The sequence below is a fragment of the Mauremys reevesii genome, linkage group 7 (genome assembly GCF_016161935.1).
Source record: "Mauremys reevesii isolate NIE-2019 linkage group 7, ASM1616193v1, whole genome shotgun sequence".
NCBI lineage: Eukaryota > Metazoa > Chordata > Testudines > Geoemydidae > Mauremys > Mauremys reevesii.
In genome coordinates this window covers 98881630-98903274 of record NC_052629.1, presented here as the reverse complement: position 1 = coordinate 98903274, position 21645 = coordinate 98881630, and the positions used below count along the sequence as shown (strand labels likewise).

The window sequence follows — 21645 nt, the reverse complement described above, 5'->3', positions numbered from 1 at the left end:
GTACTCCACTGTACTACGGGTTGTGGCAGTTGCTATGGTAACTAGTGGGTTGCTGGATTTTTTTCTTCTGTGTAGTAGAATAAGCAGTTATATTTAAACTACCTAATTCAGAGGATACATTAATTCTCCTTTTCTTAGACAACTTCCCTGTTCACAATTCTTCTGATATTTTTTTCATTGATACATTTTTCTCCACATTTGTTCAAAACCCCTTCCACTTTCCTCCCCCAACTCTTTTATGAATAATGTTAAGCCTGATCCCGCACAATTGACATCAATGAGAATTATGCTCCTTATTTCAATGGGAGAAAGACAGGCTTCCTGGGACAAAGTTTCCTCTCAGATGCGCCAGTGGAGTTATTCTGCATTTACACTGGTGTAACAGAGCAGAATATGACCCTCTGTCTTCTGTTGGAGTTCTGCAGCCTTTTTACTTGCCAAAACTGGGAATGGCTTTTTTGTAGATGATGGGGGGGAGGGGAGATTTACCAAGTGCCTGATCTTGCAACTCTTATTCACTTGAGTAATCAGTGAGATCAGGACTCAATTCATAGAAATAAATGCATACTTGAGCACAATACCTTATTTCTCTCTCACATACACCAGTGCAAATCAGGAATGACTCCAGTGAGATCAGTGGAGCTGCAATGGTATAAAACAGATGTCAAGCAGAAGGGGAATTAGGCCCACTGTTTCCAGGCTGTAGTATACATACATCTGACAAAAATGGGAAGTTCAGGTCTTGTGGCACAGATCTATTGATTGTCCTCCAGTTAGAAAACACGAAATGGAGGCTTTCTGCTACTATCCTGTTTCTTATAAAGTGTCACTCACTGACAGGGTGTATTTATTTATTTAAAATAAATATCAGATTGTTTATAAAACAGGGAAAAGCATAAAAATAATATAATTTTAAGACAAGCCTAGAGTTCAGTCCTAGCGAGATTCTATTACCGGTCAATACACAGTCAGAAATTTCACCCCACTTTTCCTGAATGTAGCTGTTTTTTAAAAAAATAAAGGTTCTAGGTAAAATCCTAGGCCCTGCTGAAGTCATTAGGAGTTTGGCCATTGATTACAATGAGGCCAGGATTTCACCCTGTTTCTAACAGGGTCCTAATCAATCCTATTTCAATTTGTGACATTGTAGGTGTAGTGTTGGGAAAAAGTGTGGGGAGCAATGATAGAATAATAGACAATATAGGGGAAATTAGAAACCTAACATGTATTAAACTCTAATAATAAGCCAACAGAGAGGCTTGGTAGTAGTACTATGAATGGCAGTATAGAGAGACCTAGCTTCAGGAGTGATAACAAGTCTTTCCCAAATGGAACTCAGTAGCAACACTGCATGAGCACACCACCCTAGCTAATCCAAACTGGCACTGGCATCTGCACTGAACAGACTGAGTTATATGACCACAGCCTTTTAAGGAGAAGGAGTTTATGCGGGGAAATAACAGTGTATAGGATGAAACAGTGGAAAACCTTATGACCTTAATAAGACTGGCCTTCTGTTAGAGCTCTAGTGTGCTAAGCGAGAGACATGTTTTTCCTCCCTAGAAAATATGAATGCACAGAAATACCCAGGGATTATCTTCTTTATTAATATTTGCTCCCTTTTTTTGGTGCTTCCCTGGAAAGTTCATCTAGAGCACTAGAAAATATCACCTTACTTCAAATTATATGAATCAATTTCAAATGTAATATGATTGTTTTAAGCAATATAAACACCGCATGCAACATTTGATATTTTCCAAAGCATACAGTATTTAGATCAAATATATCAGCTATTGCCAGACTCTTAGCTGTTATTCAACTAAAATGATTGTGCCTTTCCACCGCAAAGCTGGCTGCTCCAATAATTCTGTTATATGTGGGATTCACAACTATATATCCCTTATTAGTATCATTGTGACTTGAACAAGTTGCTATTTCTGTTATTTTCTAAAAATACACTGCAGAATTTTTTAAAGCCAAGCTTATTTGTTTAACAGACACATATCTATTTGTTTACCCGCCTACATCTGGGAAGTACATGAACTTTCTAAAGGTTGGCATTTTAAAGACTGACCAGATGATGAAGGGGCAAGTTAAACAGTTTATCATTGAAAATTTCCCAGGCATCCTTATATTGTAATTCAGGTCGTTTCTACAGGAGATCTTTAATAAACACACACATCTCCTAATTCAAAGAACTGAGCAGAACTGGTGTTCAAATCACACATGATGGAATTGCTGAGTTTTTTTTTTCAATTTGCTTTTTTTTTAAACCTAGGAAATTACAAACAATAAAGCACATTAAAATAACATTATTCTAGTTGCAAAATCAAACACTGTAAAGTTAGGAAATGCCAGAATTAAGGTTGCCTGTGCAACCTTAATCTGGCCTCACAGCAAGTATGCATTATGATACAGTCTTTAATTATACAATTACATTATATTTTTAAACACCGGACCCCTGCCTCATTTGTTGCAGAAATTGGAAGGTATGTAGAGAATGAATAGGGGCACTATACACTCTGACATTGAAGCCACTCAGTGTTTGGACACTACGTCTACACAACTGGGACTATTAAATTTTTTTATAAAACATTTTTTAAAAAAAAAAAATTAATCGAGTGCGCACACACATAAACACACGGGTGGTGGTGGTGTGGGCCCATGGTCCTAGGCTATTTTTCTGTCGCGTGCACTGTGGGTAGCTAGCTTCTCAGCTATCCCATATCCCCCCCCCGCCCCCCCCCCCCCTTTTCCGGGTTGAGATCAGCTGATGATGGGAAAAAAAAAAATCATTGTCGCTGGTGGTTCTGGGTAAATCAGTCACTCCTTTCGTCTGGAAAGCAGCGGCAGACGCCTTTTTTTTTGGATTGCCCTGGCAGATGCCCATAGCATGGCAACCATGGAGCTTTTTTGCCGTTTGTGACTCTACTATGCTTCTAGATGTCACACAGCAGACACAGAGCAGCAGCAAGCTTTTGCTTTGCAGCAGAGCTGAGATGCAGACAGCCCATATTACCCCACCCATCCATAACCATCCAAACAGGAATGAGGATGGATGCATGGCTACCAGTCCTTTTTACCAGTCCTTTGCAGTGCCCAATCAGCCAGCCCAAAAAAAAAGCAAGAGTGCTAGCCATGTGCACTGCACCTTCCTTTTGTACCATTGGCTGCTGGGCTGTCATAAGTGCCCTGGGCAGCCAGGGGCCGGGGGGCAAAAAAAAAAATGACTGGGAATCACTCTCCTTTCTTCCCTTATCTAAAAAAAAAATCTGTGCTGTGCTGCCTAATATAGGCAAGTGTGCACCACCACCACCTGCTGTGTGTCAGAGAGCATCAGAAATTATCTGCTATTCACAGGGGGGGTGCTAAACAACCCCACCTGTTGATTTTTCTTTTCTTCCCCCTTCTTTCTTGGCCGTAGCATCCCCCCCCACTGTGTGGATGAATTAATAAAGAATGCAGGAATAAGACACACTGACTCATGCCATGATAGTCCCAGACAGGACATTAAGCAGTGTGTAGGAGAGAAGCCCAGCATCCCACTCCCCAGCCAGGCATCCACTGAATCTTTTCTTTACACACATCTTTTGGGGGCTGATGGAGCAGCCCCCCTGCTGCTATGTGATGGTTACTACCATCCATCCATCCCCATCACCCCAAAAAAAAAGGGGCCGCCAATAGGCTGAGGAGGACGGTACCACCAGTTTTTTTTTGTCGCTGCTGCTGAAGCTGATCAGAGGATGGATTTCCAGCTTTTCAGCTTGATGATGGATGATGATGAGATGATTGTACCATATTGTACCACCACCCACCCATGGCAGCATGCTGAGATATGACTGCCCTGCTGCTGCATCGCGCCTCTCTCTGCAGCATTCACTAGTAAAGAATAGGGTGATCAGAGGATTTTGATTGTTGGGGTTTCTGGGTGGGGTGGGGGTGGGTTGGGGGGTGATGCCTGCCAAGCTATGCCTGACGCCACTGTACCTGTGAACCAAGCATTTAGCCAGCCAAGCTCAGCCAAAATTTTCAGAGGCTGCAGGAACTCAGGTGCATATTCAGTCCTCCAGTCCTCCAGTCTCCCATTTTGATTTTTCTTTTTCCGCTTTTGCACGCTTTTGTGCGCCGCTTGCTGAGTCCCTCTGCTCTGTCTCTGTCTGAGATTTTTAAAAAAAATTCTTTCATTCATCTTCTGTAACGCGCTGCTGATAGAACTTTGCTTGCCTGCCCTTACTTATCACATCATCCGCATGGTCCATGTCCAGCTTTTTTTTTTTGACTGCATCACTGCGCCACCCACTGCTGCTCCGGGGCTGGCAGAAATAAAAAAATTCAAATCAAATTCAGCTTTTTTGTTTTCCTGTTTACTTGACCACTGCATCCGATTCCAGCAGAGATCGGCAGCGTCAGTGGTGCACTGGGATAGCTCCGAGGAGCCAATACCACGATCCATCCTCCCACCTAATCTAATATGTATGTTAATACCGATACTGGACGTTACTCTTAGGAGGAGGACAGCAACCAGTTTAAAGAGCCATTAAAAAAATATATAAGGTGCCTCCTAGTGTGTTTTTTTTTACGTTTAAAAATTTTTTTTAAGCTCCTAAAACCGATTTAAACGCCTAGTGTAGACCAGGGCTTTGTGTTTAAGGGATCCTAACTGGGAGGCATCTGCTCTGTGCCACACCATAGGTATGGGACTTGTTTATCCCCTACAGAGTTAGGGCTTATGTGCACTAAAGGGGTATAAATGTTAGTGCGACTAGTGTGTTGCACACAAACTGGCATGCACTAAAAGTTTCCTGCTGTGCGTTAATGTAATCCTGTTCCAAACAGAACTACATTAATACACTCGGGAATTTTTAGTGCATGCCAGCAGGGTCCACAGAGGCCAGTTTGTGTGCAACACGCTAATGTACACTAGAATTTATACCCCTTTAGAGCAGACTAATGCACCACATAGACAAGCCCTTAATGTTGATCCTGTCAGTATTCATTCCGATAGGTTCTCACTCTCTGCTGGCAACCCCCATTGAAGGTGTGGGGCAGGTGGGGAGGCTTTGGTAGCTTGGCTCCGAATAGTAATAGTATAACTGCGTCAGCTCTCATGCAGATGTACCAAATGAACTAGCCCTCCACAGATTACTTGAGATCTAAGGGATTACTGCATGGGTCTTGGGAACCTGGTATACTCAATAAAACAGATGGAGAACATGATTTATCTGGAACTAGCTGAGGAAAGAGGGCCTAATCTTGCAGTCCTTCTGCAATTTTCCCATGGAGATGGAGGTTCATGAAAAAATACATATGGCTGGAAGAGAATGGTTTAGGGTGAATTTTTAAGTGCACAGTAGGAGCCTAACTCTGATCCCATTGAAGTCAATAGTAAAATTCTCATTGACATACACAGGAGCAGAGTTAGGCCAATGCTGACTGTTTTTGAAAATCCAACTCTCAAAGTCAAGGGCCCCAATCCTACAGCCCTTTCTTACACATGAATGGTCTCAATGGTTTAGCTGGTTCACTTCCAGTATGTATGAAAAACTATTGCATACATAACTGGGTCAGATTTGTCAACTGCACTCCAGATCTTAGCTGCTATTTAACAAAAGTGATTGCCTCACCACAACAAGTAAGCCATTGCTCTGATAATTCTGTTGTACGCAGGATTTTAAACTAGAACTAGATCTTCCTAACTGCTATCATTGTGATTTTGACAAGTTGCTATGTTTGCCATTATTTAAAGGATGTAAACGGGAAATTAGCAGCTACAGTTTAAAAGTCTTTCCATAGGAAAAAAAATTAACAAGACGAAAGGAAAAAAGTACATAGCATAAGAACATTGTATTTACTTTGTTAAATTTTGCATTAAATGGGGGTGGGGAGAGGGAGGGAGGGAAGGACACAACAACCGAAACAATATAATTGTACAGTCTACAGTTCTAAAACATGCTGTTCTAAACTTACACTATAATCAGTTATACAGCTTCTGAAATGCTTTGGTAGGTTTTTTCATATCTGAATTTAAGAGATGCTTTTCTATCTGGCTCACTTGCCTTTTGAAAAGGTAAGCCTACGCTTAAACTAGAACACTCTCAAACAAAGGCACAGTTCACTGGAAATCTAAAGGGATAAAAATGAGCCTTTAGAAAGTTAAAGCACTGCAAATAGCAATCTGTTTGAAGCATGCATTTGAAATAGCAGATCATTTACATGCATGATGCATGTCTGCATGCAAAAGCTGTTTATTTCTATATTTTTAAAAAGGCATATATGTTTTTAAGAACCAACATAAAATGCATCATTTGCACAAAAGAATGCTCAACTGCAAAACAGAACACATTTTACCATGTTTATTGGAAGAACTGCTAAAGCAGCTAAATCTGCCTTTCTTCTTTTCCATTAAGTCGTCCAATGTAACCCCTTCATGTTAAGTATATGTAATCCCATCATTTACGCAGTAGATGGCAGCAGTTGCAATGCAAAAAAATAAAAATGTGTCCACATATACAAAACAAGCAAATTCAGACAAAACACAGAATGATATTACCAGCCTCACAACTAATCTAAAATCTTTCACCACTTACACTGATTTCTGCATTTCGGACCAAATCCTTGTCCCTTTGAAGTCAATGGGAGTTCTTTCACTGAATTTGAAGGAACGGGGATTTGGCGCATCATTAAAATAACAGTTTATGACGTATCTTAGCAATTTATTTCTCATCTTTATAGTTAGAATGTGTGCCATTCAACAGTACCTAACACTCACTGGTTAACAGTAAAAAAAATTACAGAATTACACAAGGGTATCATATAAAACAGGGGTTCTCAAACTGGGGGGTCAGGACCCCTCGGGGGTTGCGAGGTTATTACATGGGGGGTAGCGAGCTGTCAGCCTCCACCCCAAATGCTGCTTTGCCTCCAGCATTTCTAGTAGTGTTAAATATATAAAAACATATTTTTAATTTATAAGGGGGGGTTGCTTTCAGAGGCTTGCTATTTGAAAGGGGTCACCAGTACAAAAGTTTGAGAACTACTGATATAAAATGTTTAAGTTACTGAAGACAGACACATAGGTTAAAATTTCAAAAATGATGAACTGACTTAGGAGCCTAAATCCCACTTTAAAAGTACGTAGGTCACTTAGCCTAACTCCCATTGATTTAGGCTCCTAAATTACTCCTAAATTAAAGTAAGTAAGCACTTTTGAGTATTTTATCCACAGTTTAGTTTTGAAGAGATTGCAGGATTGAGTCCTTTATTTCTGAATGTGCAGAGATCAGGCACACGTCTGTGACCATGAACGTTCCGTGTGGAAAAGGGGCATGAATGGAGCCAGCAGGTCTACACTTTATGCTAAAAGAATCCTTTCCGGAAATTAGTAATTAGTAGGAGTATATTTGGAAGGTGACCAAATTTATCTCACAAGTCTTTACATCCCTTTCCTGCAAGCTCATTATTCTGGTGCTTGTCATTTAAACTTCAGTAAGCTCCCAAACCAGAAATTCAACTTCATAATGCAGACAAGAGGGCTCCTTCCTTCATTGAAGGTATCTGCTGAATATCTACATAGAGATCTTGCCTCCTTTTATGCATACCTTCACATGTAATCGGAAATGCAGCAGAGCACCTTCAGATAATCTTTGGGCTTGACTACACTCAAAACTCCAAAGCGCTGCTGCAGGAGCGCTCCCGCGGCAGCGCTTTGAAGTGCGAGTGTGGTCAGGGCGCCAGCACTGGGAGAGAGTGCTCCCAGCGCTGCAGGTACTCCACCTCCCCGAGGGGATTAGCTTACAGCACTGGGGCCCTGTTTACACTGGCGCTTTGCAGCGCTGTAACTTGCTGCGCTCAGGGGGGTGTTTTTTCACACCCCTGAGCGAGAAAGTTGCAGCACTGTAAAGCGCCAGTGTAGCCAAGCCCTTAGAGTGTCAAATGGAAGGAAGTGAGGCCACTTTGCAGCCATTGCTCCTTCTTCAGACATTGTCACTGATCATGCTCAAAATTATATTCAGTTCTACTTTTTAAAACACATTTGCACAAATAGGCTAAGAGATTGCCTATTCAGTGCAAATTTCCATTCAGCATACATAAGTGGGCCTGCTTAGTGCCAATACAACACTGGCAGATCATTAGTTTATTGTATAACAAAAAACAGTGCATTTTTGCACAGCACATTATAAAACCTTTATGACTCAGTCAAATCAAAACTCATTTTCACTTAGCATCCTGAAGGGCACAACTACAACCCAGAGACCTTCTCATATGCTTACACGTGCTTTGTTTGTTATGTGGGGTAAAATAGACTTAAAGCCTGTGTCTCTGCCCACAGGAGGATCACCCATATCTCAGCTGCACGTAAGGATCTAGCCCATTGGTGTTTTCATCGCCCTAATTTTTGTTCATTTTTGTTCATTTTTTTTCTGCTTTAGATATAAGCAGGTGGCATCCCTGCAGGCCAAGGTGAAAGTAGGGGGTATAATTTTCAAAAGCACCTACGTGACTTAGGAGTTTTAGTGCTATTAACAAACACAGATTTAGCAATAAGGACCCTAGGTCCTATTGACTTTCAATGAGATTTAGGGTATGTCTACACTATGAAATTAGGTGATTTTATAGAAGTCGATTTTTAGAAATCGATTTTATACAGTCGATTGAGTATGTCCACACTAAGCGCATTAAGTTGGCGGAGTGCGTCCTCACTACCATGCCTACCATCGACTTATGGAGCGGTGCACTGTGGGTAGCTATCCCGCAGTTCCCGCACTCTCTGCTGCCCATTGGAATTCTGGGTTAAGCTCCCAATGCCTGATAAGACAAAAAACATTGTTGCGGGTGGTTTGGGTGGTTTCCCTCCATGAAAGCAACAGCAGACAATCATTTTGCGCCAGACACCAGGGTGATTAGAAGAGCACAGCTGGGTGCGCTGAACATCAGAGAGGCTTTGAAAACCAGTTTCATGACTGGCCAGGCTTCGGTGTGACAATTAGGTGTGTTTCTCCTTGATGCAAACCCACCCCCTTTGACTTTAATTCCTTGTAAGCCAACCACCCTCCCCACATTCAAAATAAAGTAACTATTATTTTGAAACCATGCATTCTTTCTTTATTAATTTAAAAAAATGAGATAATGGACAAGGTAGCCCGGGTGGGGTGGGGAGGAGGGAAGGACAAGGCCACATTGCTTATTGTAGCCAAACTAAAAATCAAATTGTTTGAATGGCAACCTTCTGTTGCTTTGGCCATCCTCTGCAGTGGAGTGGCTGGGTGCCTGGAGCCTTTCCCCTCCCCACCCCACCCCCCGGCACATTCTTGGGCATCTGAGTGAGGAGGCTATGGAACATGGGGATGAAGGTAGGTTGTTCTACAGTGGATGCAGCGGGGGTCTGTGCTTTTGTTGGCTTTCCTGCGGCTCCAACAGATGCTTCATCATCATGTCCGTTTGCTTCCCCAACAGACACTTCATCATGTCTTTTCCTCACCTCTGCCACTGAATGCCTACAAGCATTAAGCTGTGCCCTATCAATGTGGGAGGACTGCATGAGCTCGGAAAACATGTCATCGTAAGTGCGGGTTTTTTTGCCTTTTAATCTGCAATAACCTCAGGGACAGAGATGATGGGGGAGCGTAGAAACATTCTACACTCTACGATTCTGGGGGGACTGTATAGTCACCTGTGCTGCTGAGTTTGCCACGCTGACCAAACAGGAAATGAAATTCAAAAGTTCCCGGAGCTTTTCCTGTGTATCTGGCTAGTGCATTGGAATTCAAAGTGCTGTCCAGAGCGGTCACAATGGAGCACTCTGGGATAGCTCCTGGAGGCCAATACTTTTGATTTGCGTTCTCACTACCCCAAATTTCACCCTCGCCGGGGAGGAGTACAGAAGTCGATTTTAAGAGCCCTTTAGGTCGATGGCACGAGGTTGGTTGTGTGGACACATTCATTTTTAAATCAACCTAACGCGGCTAAATTCGACCTAACCCCGTAGTGTAGACCAGGCCTTAGGCTCCTACGTGCCTACGTCACTTTTGAAACTGGGACTTAAGGCTTGTCAGCACAAGTTTTGTACTGATTTAGCTATAATTGGCATCTAAACACTGGCAGATTTTTAAACTGATAGAGTTAAAATGATGCAAAAACTGTGTAGGCACCTAAGTCACTTAAGAGCTTTTGAAAATTGTAGCCACTGTCTAGAATCTGGCATCCTTAACTCCCAAACAAGCTCAACTAGTAGCTAAAATACATGGACTTATTTATTTACTTTGCAGGTACTAGGGGAAAGATCTTTGGTGGTGCTAGAGCTCTACTAGGAACAGCTGAAGAAACAGGAGAGAAAAAAGTGGCTTTAAGCTACCTTTGCATGCCCTGATTTCTAGGGCTGCTGAAGGGCAATTTTGGGGTTCCTCTAAATTACATCTGGCTGCAAAGTACCACTACAGCTTGGGGAAACTACAGCTTGGGGAATCTCCAGCTGGCCAGATCTGCCAGCTATCTGGCTGCTTTCCACTGCTGGAACAGTACAAAATAGCCAGAGGAGGAACTGAAGCTCTGTCCCTCAGTGTCTAAAAGCTGAAGGCATCCAAAGGGGACATTAACAATTCAAAGACAATGCAGTACCAATGGAGCTCTGATAAATGCATTAGGGTTCAGATTTTCAAAGAACTCTCATTGAAGTCAATAGGAATAATGAGAGTGTTGTGGTGATTAGTTAGTTAGTACAGGGCTTAGAAAATGTAACCTGTTAAGTGCTCAGCAGCAGAGTTGTATTGTATTGGTTGAAGTGACTCTCCTCTGTCATTCCTCATATATTTCTCATGTTATCAGTTTCATTTTGACATGGGATAAACAACTGTCCTTGCCCCTGCAAGGCAGCCCATGGTCTGAACATCAATGTTAATGTTTTTCCCAAAAATGTGTTTTAATTACTTTCCCCTGCAAATTCCCTGCCCTGAAAGTATCTTCTGACAATTAACATAACCTAAAATAACATAATCATTAACAATGTACAGACAAAGGCCGCCCCATTCTTTCCACAGCTAAATAAAGACGTGCTTCTGCTGTATGGGGGAACCTAACCCACAGGGAAGCCATTCCCAGATCTCCACAGCCTATTGCAAGCCACTGAGCACTGCTCTGGGGCAGGTCTCTCTAGGGCAGTGCAAGTATAGGTCTGAGATTAGTACAGGCTGCAGAAGGGATGGGATCTGGCCACTATGTCTGCAAATTGCATGGGTCTCCTGGCCAATAACCCCATTGGTGGCTGCATGGATGTACAGCAATCTGCCATTGAGTTGGGCAAGAAGATTGTGACCCTGTATAAGTCCCTTGCACAAGGTCTGTTTTCTCAGGTTTTGTTCAGAACCACTGTGACATTGCACTCCATATATAAACATATATTATAAAAATATGTTTATGAGGGTGGATATGATGTAACTAGAATATGCTTTATGCAAAAGGTCTCTTGTAAGGTATCATTATAAAGTTTATAATCTAATGAGTGTCCTCATCCTATTTGTATGAATGTATCATTCTTGTATCTGAAACTAGGAATATGAAATATAACTCTGAGGTCCTATTGTAATTATGCAAAGTGTGGGCAATTAATGGTGGTTTGGAATCTTGATGGCTCCCATTGACTAGGACAATTGGTTGTAGATGGCTGTGTTTACTTGTAAGCCTTCCTGTATACGTGTGTGCCAGCAAGTGGGTAATGAAGATTCACAGGACATGTGAACATGTCACATGATACTGGAATCCATCTTTGACCCAGTACTTTCCCATTTAGAAGGAGGGGGGGAACCCAGAGAGATACAAAGGATTCCCACCTTGTGCCAAAGCTATAAAAGGGGGTGGAACAGAACAAAGGGATCCCAGCCACGTGGAATTGCCTGCTTTTCATCTAAGATGGCTGCTGGAACTAACAAGAACTGTACTGGGGAAAGGATTGGGCCCAGACTAAGAAGGAGTCTAGTCTGTGAAAGAAGCTTATTGAACCATCTCTGAGGGGGAGATTTACCTGTATTCAATTTCTTAATGTATTAGGCTTAGCCTTGCGTGTTTTGGCTTTATTTTACTTGGTGACTTACTTTGTTCTGTTATTACTGGGAACCACTTAAATCCTACTTTTTATTCTTAATAAAATCACTTTTGTTTATTACTGAACCCAGAGTAAGTGATTAGTAACTGGGGGAGCAAACAGCTGTGCATATCTCTCTGTCAGTGTTATAGAGGGTGGACAATTTATGAGTTTACCCTGTATAAGCTTTATACAGAGAAAAATGGATTTATTTGGGGGTTCGGATCCCATTGGGAGCTGGGTGTCTGGGTGCTGGAGACAGGAGCACTTCTTAAGCTATTTTCAGTTAAGTCTGCAGCTTTGAGGGTGTGATTCAGACTCTGGGTCTGTGTTGCAGCAGGCTTGCATGTCTGACTCAACAAGGCAGGGTTCTGGAGGCCCAAACTGGCAGAGAAAACGGGCTCAGGGGTAGTCTCAGCACATCAGGTGACAGTCCCAAGGAGATCTCTGTGACTGAATCATCACAACCACCATGTGGACAAGGACTGTACTCTCTAAAACATACAAACTTCTTTTATCTATCTTAGTCTTTTATACTGACACCCATTATGCCAGTATATGAGTGCTTTCCACGTAAGATCAATAGCAATGCTTAGTGAACTCCAGACTGTCTCTGCCTCTTCTACCTTTCAAGGATAAAAACTCTGCATGGGCTGTCTTTTATACATATACATTACCCCTTTTAGGTAACGACACCAGCCCAAGCTTGCCTCCCACTCTCCCATAGTATCAAGGATAAAACTCTGTTTCCTCTAAGACAGTAACATGGGTTCAGACTTTATTGGCACTGTGAACCAAAAGTCTAATCTTCTGGAATCTGGAACTCTGGGGACAGGAGTTAGCCTAAATATTATTTTAATGTGGCAATAAGTTCCAAAACCAAAAAAATGATTTCAATCAATTTCAGGAACAAACCACGCAGCATTTACCAGTTTTGACAAACATTATGCCTGGAAATCATTTCTAGCTACAATGCTGATTTGCAAATCAGTGAAGTATTACATTGATGTTCAAAAGCTAAGACATTATTGAAATATTTTAAACATATGATAACAAATATGTTTAAAAGAATGCAGTTTCTTATAATTAAATAACAATACTATAATAGCAATATCAATAACAATGAATATGTATTAATGTAATAAGGAATACTGTTCCGAGTTTCTGTCTATGACAAATCACTCCTTGCCAGATTCTGATACCCCTATTTATACTGAATAGTATCTTGCTGGGTAAATAGCTCCCATTGGTTCCAGTAGAACTATCTGAGGAGTACTCAACATAAATAAGAGTGTCAAAATCAGGCCCTCTACCTCCAATTTTATGGGTAACCACATTTCGTTAAGAAACCCCACAACAGAAATATTTTAATTCCACATGGTCACTCATCTACAGCATCATACATTTCATATTAAAACTTTAACCACTACTTTGCAAATAAAGTAGAACGTATAAAAACCTTTCCATTAAATGTATAGTTGAAATTTCTGAGTTACACAAACTTTAGCTGACAACAACAAACCATGTACAATCGTTGCAAAGTCATAAAATTAACCTCTTCATTGTAGACATTTCTGCTAAGACTTTTTGGTGTAGAAGCATTTGAGGACTTTCATGAGATAAATCTGAAGGTGTTAAAACATTCATTGTTACCGTTATCATTAGTACAGTACTCTATAATAGGTGAACTATATAAAGAAAGCAACAGTGACCGTTTTTTAATGTTGACTAAAAGTCCACAAAGATTTCAAGTATTTCACCTCAAGTAAACACTCCTCATAAAGATATCTTCATATACCATGCTTAGGGCTTGTCTACATGGCAAATTGGTGCACTGTGGATTCACACCCTGCCTTGCTGTACAGTAACCCACTGCCTAGAGCTAGCCTTAACTGCTAGACAGGAGGGGATGTCTGAGGTGTAATTTCTTTCCTCACAGAATTAGTGGAAACCACCTTTTTTAACGCAATAGAAGGCTTATCTTAAGGTTTTTCTCAATGTCTTCTATTTCTTAAATAGGTTTGAATGTGGAGTTAAGAATGTACTTTTCAGAGCCATTTTCTTCTAACTCTAATAACACACAGCCACTGACAATCATATATCCCTTTTGGCTATGCCAGCAAGAGTCTAGATTTGAAATGTCATTGAGTTGCATGCAATTTGTATAGCCACTATTATTTTAGAAACCAAAAATAAAATAGAGAACCTTTATAAAACAATGCTTTTCAAACCTTAATAGTGGGTATCAAAATAGAGTGTGGATCACGAATTGTACAGGAGTAAAGCAGGGCAAAATCTGGGGATATGTTTCCAGTCCATTTTTATGGCAGTAGGTAAATGAATATTAATAAAGATGTGGATGCTCAGCTAATGCACATTTTTACACAACACTAAATTAGTATAGTAATATTTGATATGCTATATCCTCTCCCTTATTTTAACTTTTCTCCAAGCAGTTCAATTGTCTTTCAGTGGGAGTATAAAGTGTAAAGAATACATACTGTTCCGTTTGCCTTCTTCATCACCCTCCTCCTCATTCTCAGGGTCAATGTCTTCTGCCTGTGTAATCCAATCTAAATATCCCTTCAGATCCTCTTCAAGCTGCTGCTTTTCACGCAGCTTCTGAAAGTCCCCTCGGGCTTTGGCTTTTTCTCTTTCCTTGGAAAATTCCCTATTGAATTCAGATAAAACAGAACAAATATTGATTATAAGGCTGCATGGCATTTTTGACGAGGAATCTACATTGAAGAATAGATTTGACACAGCAAAAGAACTAAAGATACTATACAGAAGATTTGAAAGATTCGTTCAAAGCAAGACTGTGGTGCTAAAAGTTCATGCCAAATTTCCTTCAAGCTACACTTTTCATAACTGGTAATAAATATAGTTTATAAAAATCAAGAATTCTATTTACCAAAGAGTACAGATTCTATGATTTTGGCCTCTACACTCTTTGAAGCCACAACTGTTGTGAAGTTTAAGTCTAATTAAAAAAATTAAACATTATTCTGTCTGGCTCAACCACAATTTATACTCCCGGTTTTAGCAATGTACTCCCCAACTGAACTGAGGGTACTTGGAGAGAGTGCTGCTTCCAACACAAAAAGAAGATGCTGCTTTAGACTTGCCCTCACCTCTGCTAACTCTGAGTTAGGTGCTTTGCCAAAACTGTTTATCTCAGTACATGTCCTGACTATGCTTCACAGACAAAGGATCTCCCTTAGGTTGTCTTATTTTCCATTAGGTCAAGTAGAGAGCTTGCTCAAGATTCTGAACCTTTTCCCCCTTTGTTCTCTGTGAGACGGCCTCCCAAATCCTGTTACTCATAAATCAGGATTATGCTCTTTTGACTGGTTGTCCATCCGTTAGGAAATATACTCTATCTAGTTCAGCCTTTTGTGATTCCATTCATCCCTTGTGCCACTTCTTATCGCGAGATTATCTTCAAATGGTATGTGGCTCATACGCTGCCCTTACTTATACCCGGGTGTTACCACAATGACTTCCAAATTTCTTGCAACATGCACTTTGACACATGGTCCACACAGATTTTTGAGACACACTGCAATATCATGGCTGTGAGCTCCAGGAATTCCTTTGCTAGAGTGTTCAAACATTTTCTAAGGTGCTTAAGTACCAACAGATCTGGTACTTGTGTAAAGAACCATAGGGTGCAAATAGGTTACAAGTGGTAGTACTGTCACTATAGGACTTCTTGCAAAAGATCTGACAGGTCCCCATCTTAAACCTATCATTGGACCTAATTTTCTCCACAGATAGGCTGGCAACTCTTCCTTTTGGATTCAATAGGAGTTTTACCCTTCTACCAAGGGAAGAAATTGGTCCCATTATTTGGAAAGTAAAGCAAACTCTCTTGGAAAATTTCCAGCCAGTTTGTGACAGGTCACAAAAGAAGCTTAACAAAGAAGTATTCATATAGATACCTCCGAAATAAAATGGGCTAGATTGTGCCTGTTAGACTGGCCCACATTTATATCGGTGATTATTACAAAAGAAAATGCCCATCGTTTGGGTTTCACTTTAATGAAATGACATTACAGCTTGGGGAGCAAGTAACTGAATTTTTAATTCAATCATTTACAAAAAATATTACAACTGCTAGGTATTAGAAACTAAATAAAATGGTTTACATCAAATGTAGGTATGCAGACCAGATATTTGTACTTCAAATATCGACTTCTAATCTAATTTATACGATCTAATAGTGATCAATACATTGCACAGGAAATGACAGAATAGACACCACAAGCAAATGAGCATTGCAAAACAAACACCCACTCCCAACAATCCCACACTGGCCAATTTTTATTGTCCTTCTATTAACATTTTTGTGTGATTTGGACTTTTTCTACAGTTGGACTGGCTACAGTTACAGAGAGTGAGAGCAGGCACTATGCAAACTTCCTCACACAGCTCTGCTACTGCATTTCAACATGCCCATTATGCTAGTTCTGACAGCTCTAAATAAGCCTTGGGATTACATTATTCAGTAATTTTATTATATGGACAAATGTCTATTGACAATGACAAGTAGACAAATAAGCTCCTTTTTATTTTTTTTCAGAACTGGGATTTGAACCCAAGCCAGTGCATTAATACACTGAGAGCCATGTCCTCAAGTCCCAACTCAGTCCTCGCTCAGACAAAACTTTCATGGATTTCATTCAGAGCAAGGGGACTTAATGATTGATCCTTACACTGTCATAAGGAAGAAGATAAAACATGGCGGATGTATGCATTTATAAACACACACACATGCAACATATATATATATCTAAAATCAATCTGGGCATACGCCAGCAGTAAATGCTATACCAGTAGCCAGCATTTGCAGGGTCAGGCCTTAAAAGATAGCAATCTTCAAAAGTGGAAGAGCCATTAGTGAACTGAAACATTGCGTTTAACTAGTGCAAATACAAATGGCATCAATGTATCTTCTGCAAATTAGATTCTGCCCTCAGTTCCACCAGTGTAAATCTACTATTGAAGTCGATGAAGTTGCTAAGATTTTACACCAGTGCAAGTAAGAGAAGAATTTGGCCTTCCGTATTTTTACTAGAACACTAATTTAGATATTTATGTTGCGATAGATTTATTGAAAGTTAAGAAAATTAATGACTTTCTGGAAAGAAAACTGCAGACTTATGAGAAGGGGTCAACTCTTGGGCAGTGCACCTATGTCCAGTTTGGCAGGGTGGATGGAATCCATCCCAACCCAGTGGCAGAAAGTGGGACAGCCAGGGTGACACACCCAATGCTCCCCTTAGGAGAGAAGTTTTGGCCAGTGGATTTGTGTAGCCCTGCGTCTGATGACCCTCATTCCTCCATCCACTTTGTTACAGAGAGTGCCAACTGGGAGCCGTGCTCCCTGATGTACAGGTAGTGCAGAGTCCCCTTGGGCACAGGGCTGTACTAAGGAATAAGTATAGGCACATACCTAAGGCTTCTGCCCTGGCTATGCCATTGAAATGGCAACTTTCATTCAAAAATAAATTCTGTTTCTAGACCTCACGGTTGCCAAGAAAACCTTGTAAACATTACCTGAGTGTAACTAATGCAGACAGCCTGAAACAATAGCTTTGAGAGGTATGAACTGCCCTGTTCGTTTTAATAGAGTATTCAGCTCTGTTCTCTGAGTCCTCCCTCTGCAGAATCTTCCTGGTTGACTGGAGGCTGTGTTATCCCTCACCCATACAGCTCTCCTGAAGGCAAGGAGCAGTAGTCCAGTGAGGGAACTGTACTCCAAAGAGGAGCAGGGGCAAGCTACCACCAGCCCTTGTGCGGATGGGTGGCCCCTGACACTGCTACTCCAGGGAGAGGCATGATTATGGTGCAGGGGCATAACCTACTTATAACCTTCACTAGTTTATTGATAAGAAGAACCTATCAAAATATCAGCTGCAATGATTTTAATAGTTTAAAGAATTGTGAGAATATGTAAATAAATCTAAAAAATAAATAGAGTAGAATCTACTTAGTTTTCTCTCGTTTGGAATGCTTATATAATTTATAGTTTGCAGTGTTGTTGTAGTCACGTTGGTCATGAGAGAGACAAGGTAGGTGAGGTAATATCTTCTATTGGTGGAAGGGACAAGCTTTCGAGCTTCACAGGAAGAGGAAGAACTCTGCGAAGCTCAAAAGCTTGTCCCTTCTACAAACAGAAACTGGTCGAATAAATGATATTACCTCACCTAGCTGTTCTCTCTGTATAATTTACACATGAAGGAGATCAGTTTATACTGCTCTCATTCACTGTAGCATTCCATGTAAATAAAAGATATTTTCTTGGGATTCACACATGATGCAACTCCAAACTATATACATTTGACCCATTACTTCAAGAGCAATGGCATTAGTATTTGGTTGAATAGTGAGCTCAATAAAGCAGCTGTGCTTGTAATTGTCACGAAATCTGGAAATGTATATTCAAGCATAACCCAAACCATCAGTGGCAGAACCAATGTGGGAAAAGATCCCTTTGAATTTACAGCAACATTTCCATAAAATTCCCAGACTGTCCATAGTCCCTGGTAAACCCCAGTGTCCACAGACTGGCACACCCTACAGAAGATAGTCTGGATTTATGCTGACCTTTGTGGGAGTGGGAGCTATATCCGTGTTAATAGAGAAAGCAATGGGAGCTCCCAGCTAAATATGATATCCTCACACTCTGAATTTCAACTGTTACACCCTGAACATTTTTTCATTCCATATCACGTTTCTAAAAGTTATGGATTGTTCATACCACTAGATTTACCACTGCAGGCCCTCCACTGCCAATCCTACATTTTTAAGGCTTAGTTTGCCAACCGACAAAGTCTACACCGGTGTAAACTTCCTCAGAAATGTCCCCTTTAGGTATTTCTTTTTTCTTAAAGGAACTACAACTCAGGGATATGTCAAGATCTAAAAAAGTTCTTCCCCATTAAATTTTTATACAGAGCTCAGTGACCATAGACAGTTTAAGAAGCTTTAATGAGCCCCTCCTTAAAATGAAACCTGTTCTCTCCACCCTTTCTTAGTTTGGTACAGTTGTTCATTAAGGGCTGAAATGCAAACACAGGTAATGAGCAATTTTAGTATCAATTTTATGTCTCTTTAGAGTAGGAACTGAATTTTATCAGCCCTCATCAGAAAATGCTTCCCAGTTAATATGATGTCACAGGGACAATTGTTGAAGCCCTTATCCTTTTGAAGCTAGTAACTTTTCTTCACATGAAATGACACATTAGGAAATAAATGTGAGTTTTAAAAAAATAAGAGCTGCAGAATTTAGCTCAAATATTTTCAATAAGATATGTGCAATCACAGGTACAGAGTTGGGTTGCCAATACTGTATGACATGGAAATAAAAGAAAGCTTCTTATTTTTAAATATTACATCTAAGTTTGGTGTCAGTATATTACCTTCCTAGAGTGGCGTAAAAGTGTTCCATGAACTGCTTTGGGCCTTTTCGCAAAGCAAATATATTAATTGTTTAATTTATTCAAGAATTAAAGAGCTCTTCACATGCAATCACTCCACTTTTGTCTTTCACTTGATATTGCAGAAACTAAATCTGGAGGCATTTACTACAGCTCTTCCCAATTAGGACTTAATTCAACAAAAATTAGATCTGGCATCCACAGAACATCATCCTGATTTACTAGATGGCGTTTTAATGAAGCTGGAGAACACCAGCACTCACTTTCCCTTTACTATTCTCCACCAAGCATCCCGAGAGGAGATACTTAAAAAGGGTATCTCCTTTTACAAAAATATTTATGAAAAAAAAGCCCCTCAGCAGATCTGTCTGAGAATTAAGGGCTTTATTGCAAATTTTAAAAAGTTTAGTTGTTTGGGCAGACAGGGTCATAAGTCCTTTAGAACAGTGGTTCTCAACCAGGGATACGTGTACCCCTGGGGGTACACAGAGGTCTTCCAGGGGGTACATCAACTCACCTAGATACTTGCCTAGTTTTACAACAGGCTATATAAAAATCACTAGCAAAGTCAGTACAAACTAAAATTTCATACAGACAATTACTTGTTTATACTGCCCTATAGACTGAAATGTAAGTACAATATTTACTTACTGATTTATTTTATAATTATATGGTATACATGAGAAAGTAAGCTATTTTTCAGTAATAGTGTGTTCTGACACTTCTGTATTTTTATGTCTGATTTTGTAAGCTAGTAGTTTTTAAGTGAGGTGGAACTTGGGGGTATGCAAGACAAACCAGACACCGGAAAGGGGCACAGTAGTCTGGAAAGGTTGAGAGCCGCTGCTTTAGAAAATCCTGTTTGCGTCACAGAAGGCTGGTTTTAAGCCCATATTGGATACAAAAGGGGCAGTGCTCGTTTCTGTGATTTGCTCACTTAGCTGTGGGTCTGCTATCCCAGGGGTGGTATCTCTTGAGAAAATAGCTACCCTGGTGTGCTGTGGAATCAAGACAAGGGACTTTTGTTGGCTGCTGCTAAGACTTCTTAATTTGCTCAGTTAAGTTGTTCAGGTTTGCGTCATAAGAGTGATGGATATATGGTGTTTGTGGGTTAAACACTATTGAAAGCTGCTGCTATTGAAAGGATCAAAGTAAAACAAGTCATTTAAAAAATGAAACAATTGGCACGGCTGCTACTTCTAGCAGCACTTCATTCATGGCTGAACCAGCTTTTATCTTTCACTTTTTATTAAAATAAGTGCACACAGGGAATTAAACACAGTCCTCTACATACACGGTTAATTTTTTGGTTTTTTTTTTAAACACAGCATAGAAGTCAAGCATTGTCATGGTGAACTGTGACTGCAATTTATCAGTGGGGGAAGTTGCAGCAGCACTTTATCCCCAATATTATGATGTTTTTCACTTTTATTTAAAAAAAGCTGACCATGTAAGGGAGTGTAATTCCCTTCATGGGTCTCCATTTAAAACCATGAGTTAACTTCAATGGAGTTGAATAGGTTTAACTGAATGCAGAATTTGGCTGTATGGTAGGTTTTCTGTCACAGTACAAAGGTGAAAAAACCATCCCTTAGACATACACACCTGGCCTTCTCTGAAATTAATAGAAACCATGTGTGCATGTGGGAGAGCAGAATTTCGCCATATGAGATTAGCTTGTTATCACTATAGTCTTCATAGGTGTCCTCCTCCAAATTTGATTGGGCCAGACTCTGCTTTCACACCAGTGTAAACTATGAACTTTGGCAGAGTTACTTTGGGTTACACTAGCATATATGAGCTCAAACTCTGGCCTACTGCCTGTAAAATCTCAATTTAAAAATAAAGCTCTTTTAATGAGCATTTAATAAGAATATGAATCAACAAACTTCTATTTTTGTTTTAACTCCTACAGTTTAAAAACAGCCAAACTGATTACTGATTCATATTTTTAAACACAACATGCTCCCAGGCTAAGAGTTTGTAGGCCACCCTGCCAACATTGCGAGGAATACCTTTTTGCAAGTCTGGCCTAATGAGAAACACTTCTACAAAGTCTTAAAATCAAATATGTTTTTCATCAACTTCTCTATTTTCTTTCAAAGTATCTTCTTCCTTCAAAGTAAC

At 40.4% G+C, this 21645-nt stretch overlaps 1 protein-coding gene across 8 annotated transcripts in view; it reads right to left on the bottom strand.

The window, feature by feature from the left end:
• Positions 1 to 21645, bottom strand: part of CACNA1D (calcium voltage-gated channel subunit alpha1 D) — a 351709-nt gene that overhangs the window by 131644 nt on the left and 198420 nt on the right. For 6 of the 8 annotated variants that reach the window (XM_039546606.1, XM_039546605.1, XM_039546604.1 and 3 more), the window contains one exon: positions 14575 to 14744. In XM_039546606.1, the coding sequence (XP_039402540.1) occupies positions 14575 to 14744 (170 nt within the window). Of the gene's footprint in view, positions 1 to 581; positions 643 to 1295; positions 1407 to 14574; positions 14745 to 21645 lie in introns of those variants that run through there. The other 2 variants (XM_039546609.1, XM_039546610.1) reach the window with 2 other exon arrangements.